The 17117-nt window shown below is 45.5% G+C and overlaps 1 protein-coding gene across 1 annotated transcript in view; it reads right to left on the minus strand.

Moving 5' to 3' along the window:
- Positions 1-3839: 3839 nt before the first annotated feature.
- Positions 3840-17117, minus strand: part of RIMS4 (regulating synaptic membrane exocytosis 4) — a gene marked incomplete at both ends in the record, with an annotated part of 47754 nt that continues 34476 nt past the window's right edge. Inside the window, 4 exons of the mRNA XM_080628005.1 lie at positions 3840-4058; positions 5954-6093; positions 6349-6450; positions 7103-7215. Of these exons, the coding sequence (XP_080484131.1) occupies positions 3840-4058; positions 5954-6093; positions 6349-6450; positions 7103-7215 (574 nt within the window). The remainder of the gene's footprint in view (positions 4059-5953; positions 6094-6348; positions 6451-7102; positions 7216-17117) is intronic.

Consider the following 17117-nt stretch of genomic DNA (forward strand, 5'->3'; position numbering starts at 1 on the left):
TGGACACAAACACCCATGGACAGTGCCAAAGGGATGCTCCAGCCTGCCCACGCAGCTTCGACTGTGGGATGAGGACCCACGGATTGAATCACAGACTGAGGACCTTGTGTTGGCTCTGTGACATCCCAGCTGTGCTGGAGCAAAGGGAAAGCACCACCAGGAGACTGGGAAAGTATCACATCTTTTTCCTGGACAATCCAGGTCTATATCCGTGGTCACAGCTGCGTTTTGCTCAGACCACAAAGAGAACAAAGCCACGTGCGAGGCTGCGCTCCCTGTGTGCAGGGGATTCCCGCTGTGGAGAGATCATTCTGCTCCCAGCACCAGCATTCCCTTGTTTTTCATGGTAATAGTAATGCAGGTAACAGTAATGCAGGTAACATTTAGGAACCGGTTCTCCATTTTCTCTTTTGACAAGCAATCCTCCCATTACTATTAGAACGCAGTATTCCATGCACAAGGAACGGGGAATCAACCCTGAGCTGGGCAGGTATTTATTATCTATCCCTCCTCAGTCTCACCCCTCATCATCGCTCACAGAAGTACTATGATACCTCTTCTTCCTTTTTAAAGCCTGTTTTTCCTCTCTCCCCCTCCTTGACTATAACAGCTTCACTCAGACACAGGAAAAAACTCCTTCAGGACTTGCAAAGGGGACCAAAACTCACTTTTCAGCTGCTCATCATTTTAGCAAACTGCTACTTTTTACATGACCATACTGGCAATCCCAACTGCCATATCACATCACCTTAGATAAACTGGCAAGTCAAATTTTTTGGGAAAAAAAAAGGTTAGGCTTTATAAAAATCAGCTATTCCAAGCCTAAGACTTGCCTTGGATGCGATACTGAGTGTCTTAAATTGATGGATAACTAGACTTTTGTTTTAACTGTAATACACCACGGTCAGGGAAGGAATCATGGGTGTGAGTGAAGCAAGGATCTAGGCTGCAGGGTGCAACCCTCCTGGCCTCACTCTGTGCCCTGTCGGTGCTCTCAGAAGGGCTCCTGTAAGTCTGCTGCACGAAGGAAGATCAACTGCACTTGCCAGTTCATGTGACTGTGCTGTGTGTGGCAGCCAGGGGTTGCAACATTCTCTTACTGGGGAGAAACAGGACTTGGAAGTGAGTAGAAACAAAAGCGAGAACTACTGGACTACAATCAACCACGTAAAAAATGCAGAAGAAAACAGGACGGAGCAGACTGTTAAAACTGCCTCCAAATGTCGGAATCTGAGACACTGACAAAAATAACACAAATAGAACTGTAACTTGGCTTTGTTTTTTTTCCTACCCTGACAGTGACATTTTAGCATGATTAAAACCATTCAGAAGATAGTCCTCACTGTTAAGTAGTCCTATTGTAACTAAACTGATCATCACCGAGCTTGCAGAGCTTTTGGAGGAGTAGGATACGGAGACACATCACCTTTGCCAGGCATACAGCAACTGAGCTTTTCAACAGACAGTCATTAAACAAAGTCTTCTGAGGGAATGTTTTTGGCATATATAGTCTCCTACTCCGTATTAAAGACTGCAAAAACGTTGCATTCATCTTACTGGACACAGGAAAACCATGATTAACTAGCTATTATTGGTAGATAATGTCCAAACTAAGTACCAATATAAAGTTTTCAGCATAACTTAAGACAAAAGCCCTGTTACTCAGCTGCCAGGTCTGGCATGTACCTGGAGCTCCCCAAAGTCCTTTTAAAGACATTGTTATTAAAAGATCCAGTGCTACAAACCACTAAATCTACCTAATCTATTCTAGTTCATACACATATTGTACAATATTGCCTAGTACTCACTACATACCAAGAGGAAAAGATGTTGACTTGAATTACAGTAAATGTGCTTTTTTTCTCAAAAAGAAAACTAAAAGAGAGAGCCACAACATAGTTTGACCAGCATGCAACAAACTTTCTTCAGCTAATATATAGAAATTGTCCAATACGATTAGAAAAAATAATTAGTGAGAGGCCAGAGACATATTTGATCAAGGAAATTAAGAGATTTATCTGAAATGTTGAGGCTTTTACCACCGAAGACTAAAAAAACTATTCATTCTATGTCCCTCATTCTCCTTCCCTCTCCTTTATGTTATGTAGTTTTTTACAGAGGTTACTGTAAGGCCTATTATTTTTGCATCTATCCTGTAATTTATCTCAAAATAATTTAAAATGCCATAGACAAGCTAGGACCAAAAGCAACTGCTTTTACCATCCACTCAACAGTCATGCTTTTATTCTAACGAAGCTGAGGTCCACATGCAGAAATAAATGTTCAGTGTGCCCCTACAACAGGTCGAGAATCTGCTCATCCCTAAACGTGACATGGGACCTTCACTTTTAAATCACAAAGTAAAACATCTCCAAAGCTGATTCTGAGACAGCAGTCCTCAAATCCTCATTAGGAACTAAGACAAAACCTAGCCAAAACAGGTCATTCAACAGAAAATCTCTGGAGATTCTCTGTGGTTTGTGGATAAGATGATTTTAATTGTCTGAAGGATCCAGCACGCTTACTCCAGCACGTGATTGCTGACCACAGCTCAGCAGCTCAGAGAACGTGTGTTGCTGGCTTAACCTACAAGACTTGTTTACAGCTAGTGCTGCACTTTAATGAACAAAATATACACACTGTGACCACTGCATCTTCAGATTCCTCAGCTACCACCTCTCCACACTGGGGATTGAATCTCCTCTTGCAGAACACTTGACAATGTTTGTGTACTGCCGAGACTGCCTAAAGCACCTCTCTCCTCAAGGAAGATTATGTGCTCTCCAGCACCTTCTTGTCAGATGTCAAACTGAGGTTTCTTTCTTCTGCACCCACGGAAACCTCAATCTCCTCTCCCATGGCAGAATAAAACAGTCCTGTTTCAGGTCAGTCCACAGCACAACAGGAAGGGTAGCATCTCCAGCAGATATGTACCAGCACAAAGGAGATGGAAGAAAAGCAGGAGATAGAAGACATCGTGATTGAAGGATGCACAGCAACAAGGGAGTCAGTAAATTGCAGTACATTGTATCTGACAATACAAAACATATCTCAAGCTGCAAGTCTGATGTTCAGCTCCCACTTCTAGGGGCTTTTTTTATGAGCAAAATTGCAGTTAATTAGCCTGCTCAACTCAAACTCTGTTCAGACTGTCTGGTCTAAGTAGGCGCTACTTATTCTCCCACCAAGTATGCTTCATCAGCAGTGTTAGACAAGTAATGCAGTAAAGACACTTGCTGGTAATTTGGCACAGTTTGGAAACACAGCAATGACAGTGTTACAGTTAACATGACTCAGAGATAGGGAACTGATTCTAAAGAAAGAGTTGCAGGTTTCTTTCTTTTCTTCCTTTCAAGAAGAAAGACCTTATAAAAACCCTAATGCTTCCTCTTAAACTTTCTGCTCCTGCTCTTCCAGGTCAGATACTGGCCTCTGAATTTTTCAGGTACCTTCTCATGAAAGAATCTGTATTAGAAATTTCTAAGATGCACAGTTAAGAAAAATTCCTTCCTTACTCCCCCAAATTCTTCCAAATGCTGCAACTTTCCAGGGTTAATACTGATCTGAAACAAGGGTCCAAGAATGACAGCGAGAGAAGTGAAACAAGAGGTGTATGTCTAATTTGACAACTAGGACTCATGCCCCACGGCACCTCCTCCTCGGATGGAGAGGGCACAGTGCCCTCCCCCTCGTCTTCTGTCTAAGGTCACTGGTTTATCCTCCTCTTCCAGCTCCACAAGAACTGATTGAACATGCATTGCGCTTGAGGTCAGAGTTCCAGCAAACAAAACCTTGACAGCATGTTTAAAAAACAAAAGCAGTTCCCCCTTCCTTACTCACTAAGACCTGTCACAGCAGGGTCCCACTGTGCTCTCCAGGGAAAGCTGTGAGGACTGACGCAGGAGCGGGCCTGTAGTGGGATCTACCATCGAGGAGGTTGGGAAAAGCTTGTACCAGCCAATTGCTAAAGTTGACAAATCCAGTTCTTCCAGGAGGACCCTGGCGACTCCCATGAAGTGCTTGCGCTCCATCCTTCCATAGTTTCCCCAGACTATCACCTTAGGAACAAGAGGAGGGCACACAGTTAGTCCTCCAACTTGCACACTTGCTTGGGAAGCACAAGTCTGATCAATCCTTCCTTCTACTCACCCAGTCTCCCAGGGTTTTACTACAGTCTGAGAAGACCAGAAAGGTTTAAGCTACCAATAGATGATGTGAAGCTCTGGCTGATGATCTTGGTTTTTTAAGCATGGTTTTATAAACCCTAATGTTAGCAGACTTCTCCCCCCACTCCCATGGAAAAACGGTGACTGTGCTTGTGGATGAGAAACCGTTCTGCTGTTTCACCTGCTGGACAGGGACAGCACATGCACGAAGTATACTCAGAGCTGCAGCTACAACACTTGCAAGTAAAACCTGGCCCTGGCACAGTAACGGGCCTTCAACAAAACAAAAGGTGGCCCAGGGGAAAAGGGTAGGAAGAGGTCCTGATCTGGGAAAATTACCCAACAAAAAAAGGTGGGCAATAGCTTGGGTCAAAAGCCAAGAGCTCAAGGAAAACAGCTCATCTTAACTTCTGCACTCAGAGCTTGTGACACAGGGCAGATGGAGACGAGGCCAACAACTCACCTGGAGAAAGGGCAGGAGCCGAGTGCTGGCAAGCGGGAGTGATGACACAAGGGCACACATGGGGTGGCATGCAGGGGAGCAGAGCACACTGCTGAGACAGGCTTGCACGCACAGAGGAAGGTCTAATGAAAGAGCTGGCAGACCAGCAGGGAAAGCTGAATCACACTTACAACACGATGGAGACCAGCGAGTGGAACAACAGATGTAGTGAGGGTCATGGGCTTAGGCATGCTGGAGGCCTGCACGTGGCCAAGTGGCCCTATGTGGCTCAAGACAAAGGTGACGACTGACTCCAGAGTGAGTCCCTGTTCTGGAGAGGAGAGGATGAGTACGATGGGTTATGACAGTGACTAGTGATTTCTGGCTAATCCTGACAGCTTCTTTCCCTAGGCTCCAAATAACCACAAAATTACAGTTTTCTGTAAAATGAGGTAGGAGAGACAACCAATGTCAATTAAAAGACAAAAATTAACACTCTAGGTCAGTGTGACATGGAGTAAGCCACTGCAGAAAGCTGGTTTGGTGGCATGGCCGCTGGCAGAGAGCCAAGCTCCTCACTTTATTCTTGGAGTAGGTGTCTTTCCTGGCAATAAGGCAGTGGGTAAGGAAACCCATGCAAGGCAAGAGCAGACCAAGCCAGATCCTACCTCATTCCAGCCAAAATGTGCAGGGGAAAATGCTTCTAACCATTAAAACTGAGGAAGAGTTCACTAATGAGAAAGATCCAGCAGGATAGCTGGCAATTCATATGCCAGTGAAGGTAAGCAACAGAAACTCATGGATTACTTACATCAGTATGAGCAGTGGATTTCAGCCAGGCATTATTGGGTGGAAATGATTTAGGTATGAATTAACAACACAAATCACTCTTTGCTCTAGGTGCAAAACTGAAAATCCCAGTAGGGGAGAGTATATATGGTAGTAAACAAAAAGAAGTAGAAAAAAATAGGGTATGTGATGGACAAAGAAGAGTGCTCTGAATATGTGTAAACACAGAAGACAACTTATACTGCAAGACTGTTTAGCACCTGTAGGTACTATCTAGCTCCTAACTGGGTGGGAAAAAAAGAATTAAGAAAATAAAAATCAACCTTTTCCTGGCAGGTTCTCATGTTAGCTGCTAGGGTGTCAAACAATGATCGGTTTGAACATGAAAAAAAGATCTTCCTTTCCATTTGTTTCGTTCAGATCGAGTGCATTTGGTTCAATGAAAACACTGGATTTTTCTCATCTATATTAATTATCCAGATCCCTTGCCAGACTTAGTATCTTCCAGCTGAGGTGGAAGAGAAAGATGGGCAGACCTGAGACTTGCTCATCTTACCTGTAATACTTTGCCCTGGGGGCTCTCAGCAAACAGTAACACCTGATTGTACAAAGGGTCTAATGATTTGCGAGCCACTTTTGTCTTCTTTTTCGCAATGCACACACCATTCTCTAGCAGGTAAGCTTTGATGTAAGCAGCTGGAAAAAATAAAGATGGTCAAATATGGAAAATACCTTCATGCTCACTTTAGAAAAGACAGTGCCATGTCTCAGGTATTTCTAAAGAAGGCATTTACAGCAGTGACAAGATTTGCTCAACCAGCCTTATTTTCAGTACTACGTACAGACTGCTTATTTCTGCAGAAGCCAAGCAGAATTACACTTTTTCCTATTCACAAGCATTGCAGGAGGTTGGAGCTCAGCAAATCACTTGAGGAGGTCAAAGCATACTACCTGGCAGTGTTTTGGAGCCGGGTTTCGGTGTCAGTCCTCGAGCCTGAATGATATCCACTTCTAGCTGCCCGTTTCGCTCTTGCAAGCCAATTTCCACATCCCCTAAACCAAAATGTCAAAACAGACAGAAGACTTTCAAAACAATACATCTGTGGGTTATTAAAATGTTATAAAACCCAATTTTCATGTCATGCCTGCTATGAGCTGTAACAAACTGTCGGCCCTGAGTGCCTGATCTCCTGCATTACACTCAAGCAGCTCTGCAGTGATTCAAGCCCACATTTTCAAAAAGCAATCTCTACTGCCAGCCCTCTACATGGCTTTGGTGACTCAGTCTCACACTCTTCAGTGGCTGCTAGCCTCTCATCTCTCCCATAGGGAAGCACCTAGAACTGTAGGCTGCTTTGGAAAATGCAATCGTGGTGGACTGTAACAAAATCTTTACAGAGCCTGGTGGGCCCTAGAGAACAAAAACCCCCATGAAGATGCACAGGATGCGTTTTTAGGATTGTAACTGGTTTTACCTAGTCTATGCCTTTCAGATGTGATGGAAGAAAGCACAAAGCTGGTGCTTTCCTACTAACACTGCGTTTGCAGCAATCAGCAAAACCTGTCAGCCAAGCTTATTTGATTTAACAGAGAAACAGAGAGGGAGAGTGGTAGATCAGCAGACGCTGGACGTGTTATTAGGTGGCTCGTAGAAACAGTCTGTTCAAGATTACATTAAAGCCACCTATATCTTTTTGTTCCTTACCCATCGAGGTGGTGGCCAAGGTCTGACGCCCAACAAACTGTGCGGGGCCCATGCTGCCCAGGAAGTCACTAAACTGCCCAGCAGATGCCAGATGGACTCCACTGAAATTCAAGCTGCAAAAGAAATTGATTTTGGCAAGTGGTTAATTTGCATTTTTAAGCAACCTAGTAACTAAAGAACCAGATTTAATGTATCTTTGAAATGAGTTACATCTACAGAAGCCTTTCTCCCTTGAAAAATTCACTGATTTCCAGGCAGTTTAGCTTCATGGAATGCATTTAAAATCCCTTTCCTTGTACAACAAAAAGCCAACCCAGTAATAGTTGCAATCACTAGCCAGTTAATACTTGTTTAACTATAACCAATTGCCTATAAGGAAAATCTTTGCCACGTCAGGCTCATATGAAGCATGTAACTTCTATTAGGTAGCACTATAATCCAAGCAGCTTCCTAGCGTAGCTTATTGGATCTCTATTGGCAACTGTCCCTTCCCAATCCTCATTTCTGGGGAGAAAATAATGCATCTAGAACAGTAGTTAAAAGTGAGATGAGGGGTACTAGCATCCATACCCCTGGGACTCAATTCCCTATTTATTTAACAAAAAACAAAGAACAATGCATCTTCTTGACCAGAGGACCCTATTTCCTGCTGCTCAACACCAGAAGCATCCATCACATCCACCACGTGGTTTTCATACCTGCTTCCATGACCAGGCCTGAAGCAATCATGACGAGGACTGCACACTGGTGCAAGGCTAAAGGGACAACACCCTCAGACACCAGCAATGCCTCTACCACACTTACTGTAGCAAAGCAAAAGCTGCTGGGGAGACAGAGCCTTCAAATCTAATCACCAGGCACTTGAGGCTGGTCTACGGCACAGCTACAGGTGCTGATCACTGCACTTGGACATGAGTGAAGCAACACAAAAGGGTCAAACCCTGTGCTACACTGACACAAACCAAGATTTACCCACTTGTGCCCTAATTTATGCAGCTGTTTCAGAGGCTGCCAGGAAACTTGCTGTGAATAGTAAGGAAGAGGCCTGAGGTCACCATTTGACACCTATATTTGTCCTGCAGGCAGGCATTTACCAAACCATGACAGTGCTGCTGAAACATACATCAGGAGCTTTGTGCTGGGGTACCCAGGCTACTACACAGGGGTTCACTCTGCCCCTGGGAAGCTGCACACTGAAGTCAAACACAATTACAAACCTTCTGCACTTCTCCAAATGTCCTTGGAGGGGGACAATTACTCAATCATACACCTCCCTGCTCCCCCAAACTCGTTTCTTAGAAAGGATGCTATGAGGAGGTTGCGTATTTAATACAAGTGAAGCCAGAGGAACCCTGCCTGTGGGGTGGGCTCTTACGCAGCCTGAGTCAGCCACAAGATTCATTGATTCCCGCCCCCCCAAGCCAATTACATTTAAAAGACACTAAAAAAAAAGACATTTTTAAAGCTTATTCAGCCTGAAGAGTGTTAATTTCAGGCTGGGATTTCAGCTTTCACTAGTTATTTGCAAACCTGGTCTCAGTCCCATGGCAATATTTATTCAGAGGAGGAATCAGGAAGCCAGCACACACCTCAGCATCTATGAGACTGAAGAGGACACATGTCCTAGTGACAGGTTCAGCTCGCTGTGACAGGGGCACTGAATAAAAGGGCCAGAGTTTCCCATGGAGCACTGCACCTCCCCTCTGTGCTGACCCGGCTCTTTGAGAAACCTGGTTATTGCTGCTACACAGAGAGCTGCTGAGGCATCAGCATGGAAAAACCTGCCCTTGAGCTCTTTATAAATGTCACCTTTGTGATAAAGGGAGGAGGGTGTCTTGGCATCCCGGCAGCCAGGCTCTGCACTGGGTGGATTTTTCCCAGTTTGGTGTTTTTTCACCCTGCATTCAGTGTTTGCACAAACACTCCAGGTGATATTCTGAGATACAACAGAAACAGTGGGATTTATAATTGGCATTCATTATGCAAAAGGCCTAAGATTGTTCTCAGTTTTCAGTGCCACCAACTCCTCAGAGGCACAAGGCACATCCCCAGTGCCACTGTCCATTCTGGGGGCAGAGGCAGTGTAGGGCCCTGCTCTGCTCCCTGCTCCTGTCAGCCCAATGGATAGGCCTTGCCAGGGAGTAGTGTCCTGAGCACAGGACCAGGGCAGAGATGCTGGATTTGTAGTCAGGCTCCCAAGGACAGGCCGTGCACAGAGAGAGATACCCCCAGGGCTCATAAATCTGCAGGGACAGAGACATGTGATGAGGAAAGCAGGGAAGGGGGAGCCCAGAGCCAGACGGGCTTTATCAGGCTCATGATTTGCCCATACAAGGAAGGAAGAAGTGCGTCCCGGTGCACACAAGGACCAGCAAGATTCCTTGAGCCTGCTGGCTCAGGCACTTGGAGCTGCTCAAAGAGTCAAAAAAGGATGAAAACTGGTGCTTAGAGAACCCAAAATAGTTCAAGAAAAAGAAGACCCGACAGAGAAAGACAGAAGGTTCAGCAGGAGATGAATGGACCATCATCCAGAAGGTAAATGTTTTCCTTATTCTCCTCAACTCATGGAAGATAAATGGGCTGAGCTCAGGTCTCACTCCTACCCTCGGGAGTATGTGACCTGAAGGAGCATGTAAATAACAGGCTGGTAAGACAACTCACAACTGTTCAGGGAATGTTCACTGCTGTGCTCAAAACAGATGCTTCGCCTCATTAACAAGACGCTGAGGACCAGGACAGTGGAGGGAAGGCCCAGAACTGAGCAAAGATGAGTGCTGTGGGAGCCCACAGCATAGACCCAGGTCTCGGAGCAATCCCCCTCCAGGGTAAAGTCCATCGATGCTACTGCAGTGGGACACAAAGCTGTGAGAAAATCACGCACAGAAACTCCACTTGCTGTAGGACAGCAAAGAGACACCCTTCTGGTCCCTGGATACTCACAATAATTAATGAAACCTGAGACAGGAAACCATTTCCCAAACCTGCTGGGGAGAGAATTATGTCAAAGCTGATGCTAAGTATTTGTCTGCGCTTGATATGTGCACAGAGAAACCATCCGGCTCCCACACACCAGCTCACCCCTCCTTTGGGAACACCACTAGCAAAGGCTCTGGAACAGCTGGGACAGCTCAGGAGAAAAATGGCTGCCAATGGAGCAGCCCATGGTGCAGCCTACATCAATGATATCGAGCAGAACAAAATAGCAGGAGAGCATGAAAAACAGCATTTGAAAAGCACAAGAACAAGAGCTGTTGGGCCAAAGGTAAACCAACAGCAACTGGAAGTGTTTACAGCAAAGCAAATGCTGCTGTTATCTCCACACAAGATTCAGAAGTCAGAGGGTTTGGGGTGACCTTGAAATGATGAATGCTCCTCAGTGCAAACTGCAGTGAGAGGGCAGGACACTAATGCAAGGGCACGAGGTTGTGCCATGAGCATGGATGCTCACAAGGACAGCAGTTGAGCTGCTGCTGCTGCCTTACAGCACTGAGGCTGATCTCCAGAGGAATGGCAAAATCCCACTTAGAAACACAGGCCAAGGTCAGGACCCCAGCAGTCTGGGTAGCAGCCTCAGTTAACAGGTTTACTGGCGCTATATCATATAGTATTAGGTTAGACAGTTAGTGTTCCCCATTATTGTTATATTTGACTGGAAAGCGAATTAATTCTTCAACAGATTATGCCATTAGTTGGTGGGACTGGCTGCAACATTGCTGACCTTTTGCAGTACTGCTTTATTAGACATTAGAAGCAGCAGCTCTAAATCAGGCTCCTTGGCTTTGACCAATTCCTGGACATATACTTGGGTGTTGCCAATAACCCTGGAATGGAAACAATTTCTGTCTGGAAAAATCATAAGCTACCTCCAAGAAAGCCATTGCTTCTCCCTTGAGAGGAGAGGGGAGGGGAAAATAAAACTGCAGAAATTTTGCATGAATGTAAATTAAAACCAGCAGGAACCATTTAGCTGCATCAACTAAATTTAGGATGTTCACATCCAGCTCAGCAAGCTCTGTCTGTCAAGCACTCAGCAAGAAGCCGGGATGCTGAGGTGAGGGGGCTGCCTTGGGTGCGATTAAGAGATCGGTGGGACAGACCCTCCCATTCACTCACTTGCTTCTCCTGCAGCTGAAGCAGGGAGGAAGAGAGCTCCAGGGACCACTGTGTATTCTTTTCAGCTCTTTAAGCACAGCCCTGGTGCTCCCTCCCCTGCCACTCTGTCACATGCTGCATGCTCAGCACTTTTCCTGCCTGACCTGTGAAGAAACCAAGCTGCTTCTCACCTGCTTCCAGCTATCCTGCTGAACCACCACATGCTGGATGTGCTGGCAGGGAGACATGCTCCCAAAGGGATCTGCTGCAGGTGACAGAGGTGGTTCTGCTTTGGGTGACAGCCAGCAGATGGGTTTCACACGCACTGGAAAGCCCTTCTCCTCCCATCACCAAACATGCCTCTCCCTTAAGGGCAGAAATCACTACAACCTGGTTATCACCAATATGAAATGTCTCTTGTTTTACTGCAATCTAAAAAGCAGCGCTAAAAATAGCTGGAGGAATAAAGAGGGAGCATTTTGCAGCTGACTTGCAAATAGCAACTGTCATAACCAGCAGTGCTCTGGGGACCGGGGCTGCAGCAGGACCATCTCGCCCTGACAAACAGCCACACACAGAGAAGATTAAGAAGTGACACTTGTCAGCCTTTTGTCTAAAGGGCACAAATCCTCCACGAGTGAGGGCAGTGCAGCCTTCTGAATAGGAAAGAGAAATTAATTATCTCTTGCCTGGCCGCCTGCTTTCACTAATCATGATTCACAGGCTCTGCTTTGCCACAGCGAAATTAGAACAATTTTAATGAAGTTAAAGATTACAGGTTTTGCTGTGAAAGTGTTTGCAAGTCGAATATTAGTCTGTTATTGACCTGAAAGCACAAGGAGGTTGCAGATGCCTCCAGGGTGTCAAGGACAAATGAAGGACATTTTGCTGGAGGACCTGCAAACCACGGCCCTAGGCTGTGCGTAAGGAGGCAGAGCAGGGACAGCAGCAGGACAACACTCTGGATAGGATTGATCCAGGCGTCTCCGGGACCTCACCAATGCGGTGCGGCATCAGCAGAAATCCACAGGAACATCAATTTTGTCTGCACAGGTACCAGCTCCACTCCAAGGCTGCAAACCCCATTTGGCACACACGGATAAAGCTGTCATTTCTAAGCCCAAGCTGTCCCAGCACAGACACCTCCAGGCCATGCCGAAGCATCGCCGGCTGGACACACCGCGGGACGCTGGGGACAGCTCCTGCTGCAGTCGTGTGGACACCCGCGAGAGGGAGACAAGGTCCTACAGACATCGGCCGGAGGCTGAGCTCAGCCCCGGGCCTTGCAGGCGATGCCCGGGAGCAATCCCCATGCAGAACGTGTTCCCCATCACCATCCCCGGCTTTACGGAAAAGGTGGCTGCATAAACAATCTATTTCTTTTGTGGCACGTTTATATGCAGAATAAAATCTCTGTTCAACCAATCTCAGGAACTGTGTGCTCAAACTGGGGCTGAGATTGCCTAGATGTTCTTCTTTTAAACACTACATTCATAATCCTGATTACTTAGGAAATCGGTGCAGCAGTCTCTGAAGACTGCTCCTGCTTTGCACACTGTAGGTCAGGGCAGATGAAATCTGTCCTCTGTAGTGTAATTTAAGAGTGGCTTAAAGGCTCTTTGCCAGCTGATTGCTTTTCTGCTCTTTCCAGGTAGCAGCATTTCCTGATGTACCCACTGTAAAGATCTGTGCTCTCCTTCTTCACATACAAAGCATCATGCAGTTGCTTCCTTCACAGCACGATTGCTGCTGCTCTTCATATATATTCAGATGGAGAACTAGCTTTTCAAAGTTTGCCTGTAAACCGATGAGGATTTGAATGCCTAAATGGACAACGCTGATTTCAATACAAAAGGGTATAAAGAACACTCAGAGCTCCTGTGCTGATCCCTCTTGTACCGCATACGTGGCTCTCCTTACCCGCCATTCACTGCACATTAGCATGCAGAGCATGTAACAGCACAGACACATTTAGGGAAAATGTATCATTAATTTCTTTTCCTGTCCATGCAGAGTTTGTCTGACCTCTTTTCTAAATCTATTTTTAAATTGCTTCTGGGATCTGTATGTCAGGTATATACCATTACACTGCTGCAAGTGTTGGCTTGTCACAACCTTGCAAAACTCACAGGAAATATGGTAAGGCAACATCTCCACAGGTCACCCAATCCACACCCTGGTCCCAAGGCCAGAGCAGCCTTATTTACATCATTTGTGACAGCTGCTTGTCTAACCTGTTCTTATAATCCCTCCCTGGAGAATTTATTCCTGTGTTTTGCTTTCCTCTTTCCTTCTAAATCTTCTTATAGTCCCTCCACTTTGCACATCAGTCCTCAACACCACTTGCGAGTTACCAGTTTGAAGCACAGAGCAGACTACTTCCTTTCTTTTGCCCTTGATACAGTACTTTTTACTTCTGTCTTACAAGACTCAGGGACTGGTCTTGACTGTACCAACACTGGCTGCCAGGTGTGTTCAGAAGAAATGTAGAGTGAGGTATTAATCTACTCCATTCACAGGCTGGGTTTAACACCTTTCTGTCGAGGAGCTCTGTCAAGAGGAGGGTTATTATGAGAAGCCTTTGTGTCCTCCCCCTTGGACCACACCACCATCACTGCCTCTTTGCTACACTTGCACACCTTGACCTCTGCAGAGCAGCACTGCTTTGCTGCAGTGGGTTCAGCCAGGTGGGACAGCGGTGAAGCCAGACAGCTCCAACACAGCCACCCCCTGGCACCCCCAGAGAACAGCTATTTTCAGAAGGTAACATTTTGTCTTGTGCTTTTCATGGATTTATTCACACTATCCACACAGCCGCCCATTCACCATCAACTCAAAAGTCCTTAGAAGTGATACACAACCTTGAAGAGGTGTTCCACCATTTCTAGTATGTACATGGGATGTGTCTGGGCCCAGGGATCAGAAATGATTGTTCTGTTGTCATAAATATTTCCTAAAAGACTTCTTTTTTTTTTTCCCTGTTATCTTGGGGCAAAATGTTGCAATTAATAAGCAAGTTGCCTAAACACAGCCATGCAACTGAACCTCATTGACTTGCACAGCTCAACTAACAAACTTGCTATATACCTACATCTAATGCATAGCTAAGATCTCCAGCTCTGTCTTTAAAAACCAGGGGCAGCAACACAAACTCCCTTCATCCAGAAGAAAAGGGGAGGGAGAAAATCTCCTCTGAGACTGATAACATATTTGACAGTTTTTTTATCTGAGGATAAAAAACCCCATCAGAACTCCAATTTCAGGGAGCAGTAATGTACTGTGTAACAATCACACTCATCCATATTGCATGTTAAGGTCTTTTAAATCGCATCTTACAGGCAGAAACCAAGCAGATATCTATCAGCTAAGGAGGAAGCAGAACTGGTTAATTTAATGTCTACTGCTCCTATCTAAAATATTTATGGTGCACATGAGGAATTATTAATGCAGTACGCATCTACCTGCACTGTCAGGCACACACAGCCCCTCACCCTGTCAAAGATGATGTGAATGCTGCAGGAGCTTTCGCTTTGGCTGGAAAGGTTTTCTGTGAGCACCTATCCCTGCAGGACCCAAACCCAGCCTAACCCACCACACCCCCCCCACCCACACACTCAACAAATAGGCAATACCTCACCTCTGCTGCTCAACCAGCTGCTTCTCTCCTGACCACTCCACTTTCCATAACATTTTTAGCACTGTGATGTGTGGTAACACACTGTACTCCACTCCTGTACCCCATTCCTTCTGCTGTATGAATTCTGCCACCTAAACAGGGCTATAAAAACTATGCAGTCAATTATGTACAAAGACCTCCCCCACTCCCTTCCCCACCTTACCAGGCTGGCTCCATATTTAGCAATCACTACTCATCTCAGACATACTGAATAAAAAATAGCTACCTGCTTTCAGGGAGCTATTCTGCCTCTTCCCAAGAGGCTGCTGAAGGTGGGATTCACTCTATTTACTGCTGTAACTACAGCTCTCAAGGTCGCATCCTTTCTGAGCCGTGCTGGTCAAGCTTAAAAGCACAAGCAGATGTGCTGTTGCTGAACAGGTTGACTAATTTCTTGGTGTATTACAGAAGCAATCCCCATATCCTTTCCAGCTTCCATCTCAAAAGGCTCCTTATAGCCTGAACTGTATTAACAACACATTTCATTACATTTTTTAAAAGGACTATGATTCTAAAAGGAGAGCCCTAAAGACAATTTGCTATAAAAGAGTCTAGAAGTCCCTTGGCTTTGGATACCAAAAAAGAGATGTTCAGTGAGTAGCTACAACACAGATCTCTTGAATGGTGTGTTTAAGAAACAGGTCTTTTGGTAATTCTCAATTGTTGATGGTAAATTTTTGGTGATGGAAAGTGAATTTTCACATGGCCACATAGTGAAACAGAGAAAGGCTGGGAAAGCTACCTGCCCAAGTCCCAGCACTGGTTCACATCAGTCCTGTGTGCACAGATGAGAGAACTGGTACACGCTGTAGCCTCTAGGAACAGCATAAGGCAGAACAAAGCCAAGAGGCGTGAGGTGCTCGTGCCAGCAGTACATGTGCCAAGCTGAGTTCTGCTCCTGCCCTCCTCACAGCGGTGGTTTCAGGCAGATGCTGCCCTCAGGATGGGAGAAATTATATGGCTAACAAGAAGATGCTTCTTGGTGGACAGGCAGACTCAGATAATATAAGAACAATCCTTTAAGTCTTAGCTAGTCATCACCTGCTGTGCTTTTCTAAGGTAAAAATCACCTTAGCTCTCCATAACTTAATTATCTCTGCAGTAGCCAGGGAGAACAAAGAAGTGACGAGTACCACTTACTAAGGCCTATGGCAGCTATCAGTCTTTTGTTCCATTTTAGTCTTCTGCTCCATTTTCACAAAGAAAAGAGGTTGGCAAGAGTAAGTTATACCCAAGTCCAGAATCTATTGCTTTCTGAATGTGCTACAGCCTTGTGCAGCTGCAGCAAAACCCAGCCAAAACAAGACACAGGTCGTGCAATAGCCAGGATGGAGCTGGAGATCTCTGCTGAATCTCAGGGGTTTGTTTGCAAGTTATGCCTATATTCAGAATTTCATCCTTGCAGTATTCTTGGTGTCCTGAGACTGGTAGGCACTTGGGTAACTGCCCTCCCATGCAGATTTTTTAAGTACATACATAGAAGAAAACACTCACTGCTGTAGAGGTTTGTAACCGGTGCTAAGATTGGTCTGGATGGATTATGAATGGCAACATCCACGTGTGTGAAACAACCAACCTATCAGCAGCAGACTTGTCCTCCAACAACAGGGGGAGAACAAGGTTAGAGAGCATTATCACTTCCATAGCCTATCTGAAGGCAGGCTGTAGCCGTAAAGATCCCCCAAACAAGGAAACAAAAAGATAACGGCACTGCTCAAGATCTATGAAGATCAAAAAAGAGTAAGACCTCAAGGCAAAAGATCACTCCATAATAACAGGCAGTCCTAGAAAACGTAAAAAAAACCCCAAAACAACCAACCAACAACCAGTTGAAGAGCCCATCTGCTGCAAAGAACAACTCGGAAGACATAGTGAGGGCTTGACAGATGGGGCCCCGGTCCCCTCTGCAGCACACAACCAAGCCTGGCTACAGCACTACATGGGGCAACGAGAGAACAAGTGAGTGATACCAAGAAGCGTGAATGACTGAGAACAGTTGTGTTTAGCATAAATACAGCCCTTCCCTTCTATAAATTCTCACATTGAGTTTTATTGTATTCATTCTGGGAGACACATCTTTTAGACCAGCTAATCTTCAGGGTACTTCATCTTCAGGTGAAAACCTAAAGGCTGTATTTTGTTGAAGGACAGAATAGCATATCTGAGGAGAAGTATATCCCTACATAATAAGCTTCCCCATAAAGAGAAGAAAAAACAACTGGATTTCATGCACTCTGGTGGTATTCA

This window comes from Psittacula echo (assembly GCF_963264785.1).
Source record: "Psittacula echo genome assembly, chromosome: 12".
In the NCBI taxonomy this organism is placed as follows: domain Eukaryota; kingdom Metazoa; phylum Chordata; class Aves; order Psittaciformes; family Psittacidae; genus Psittacula; species Psittacula echo.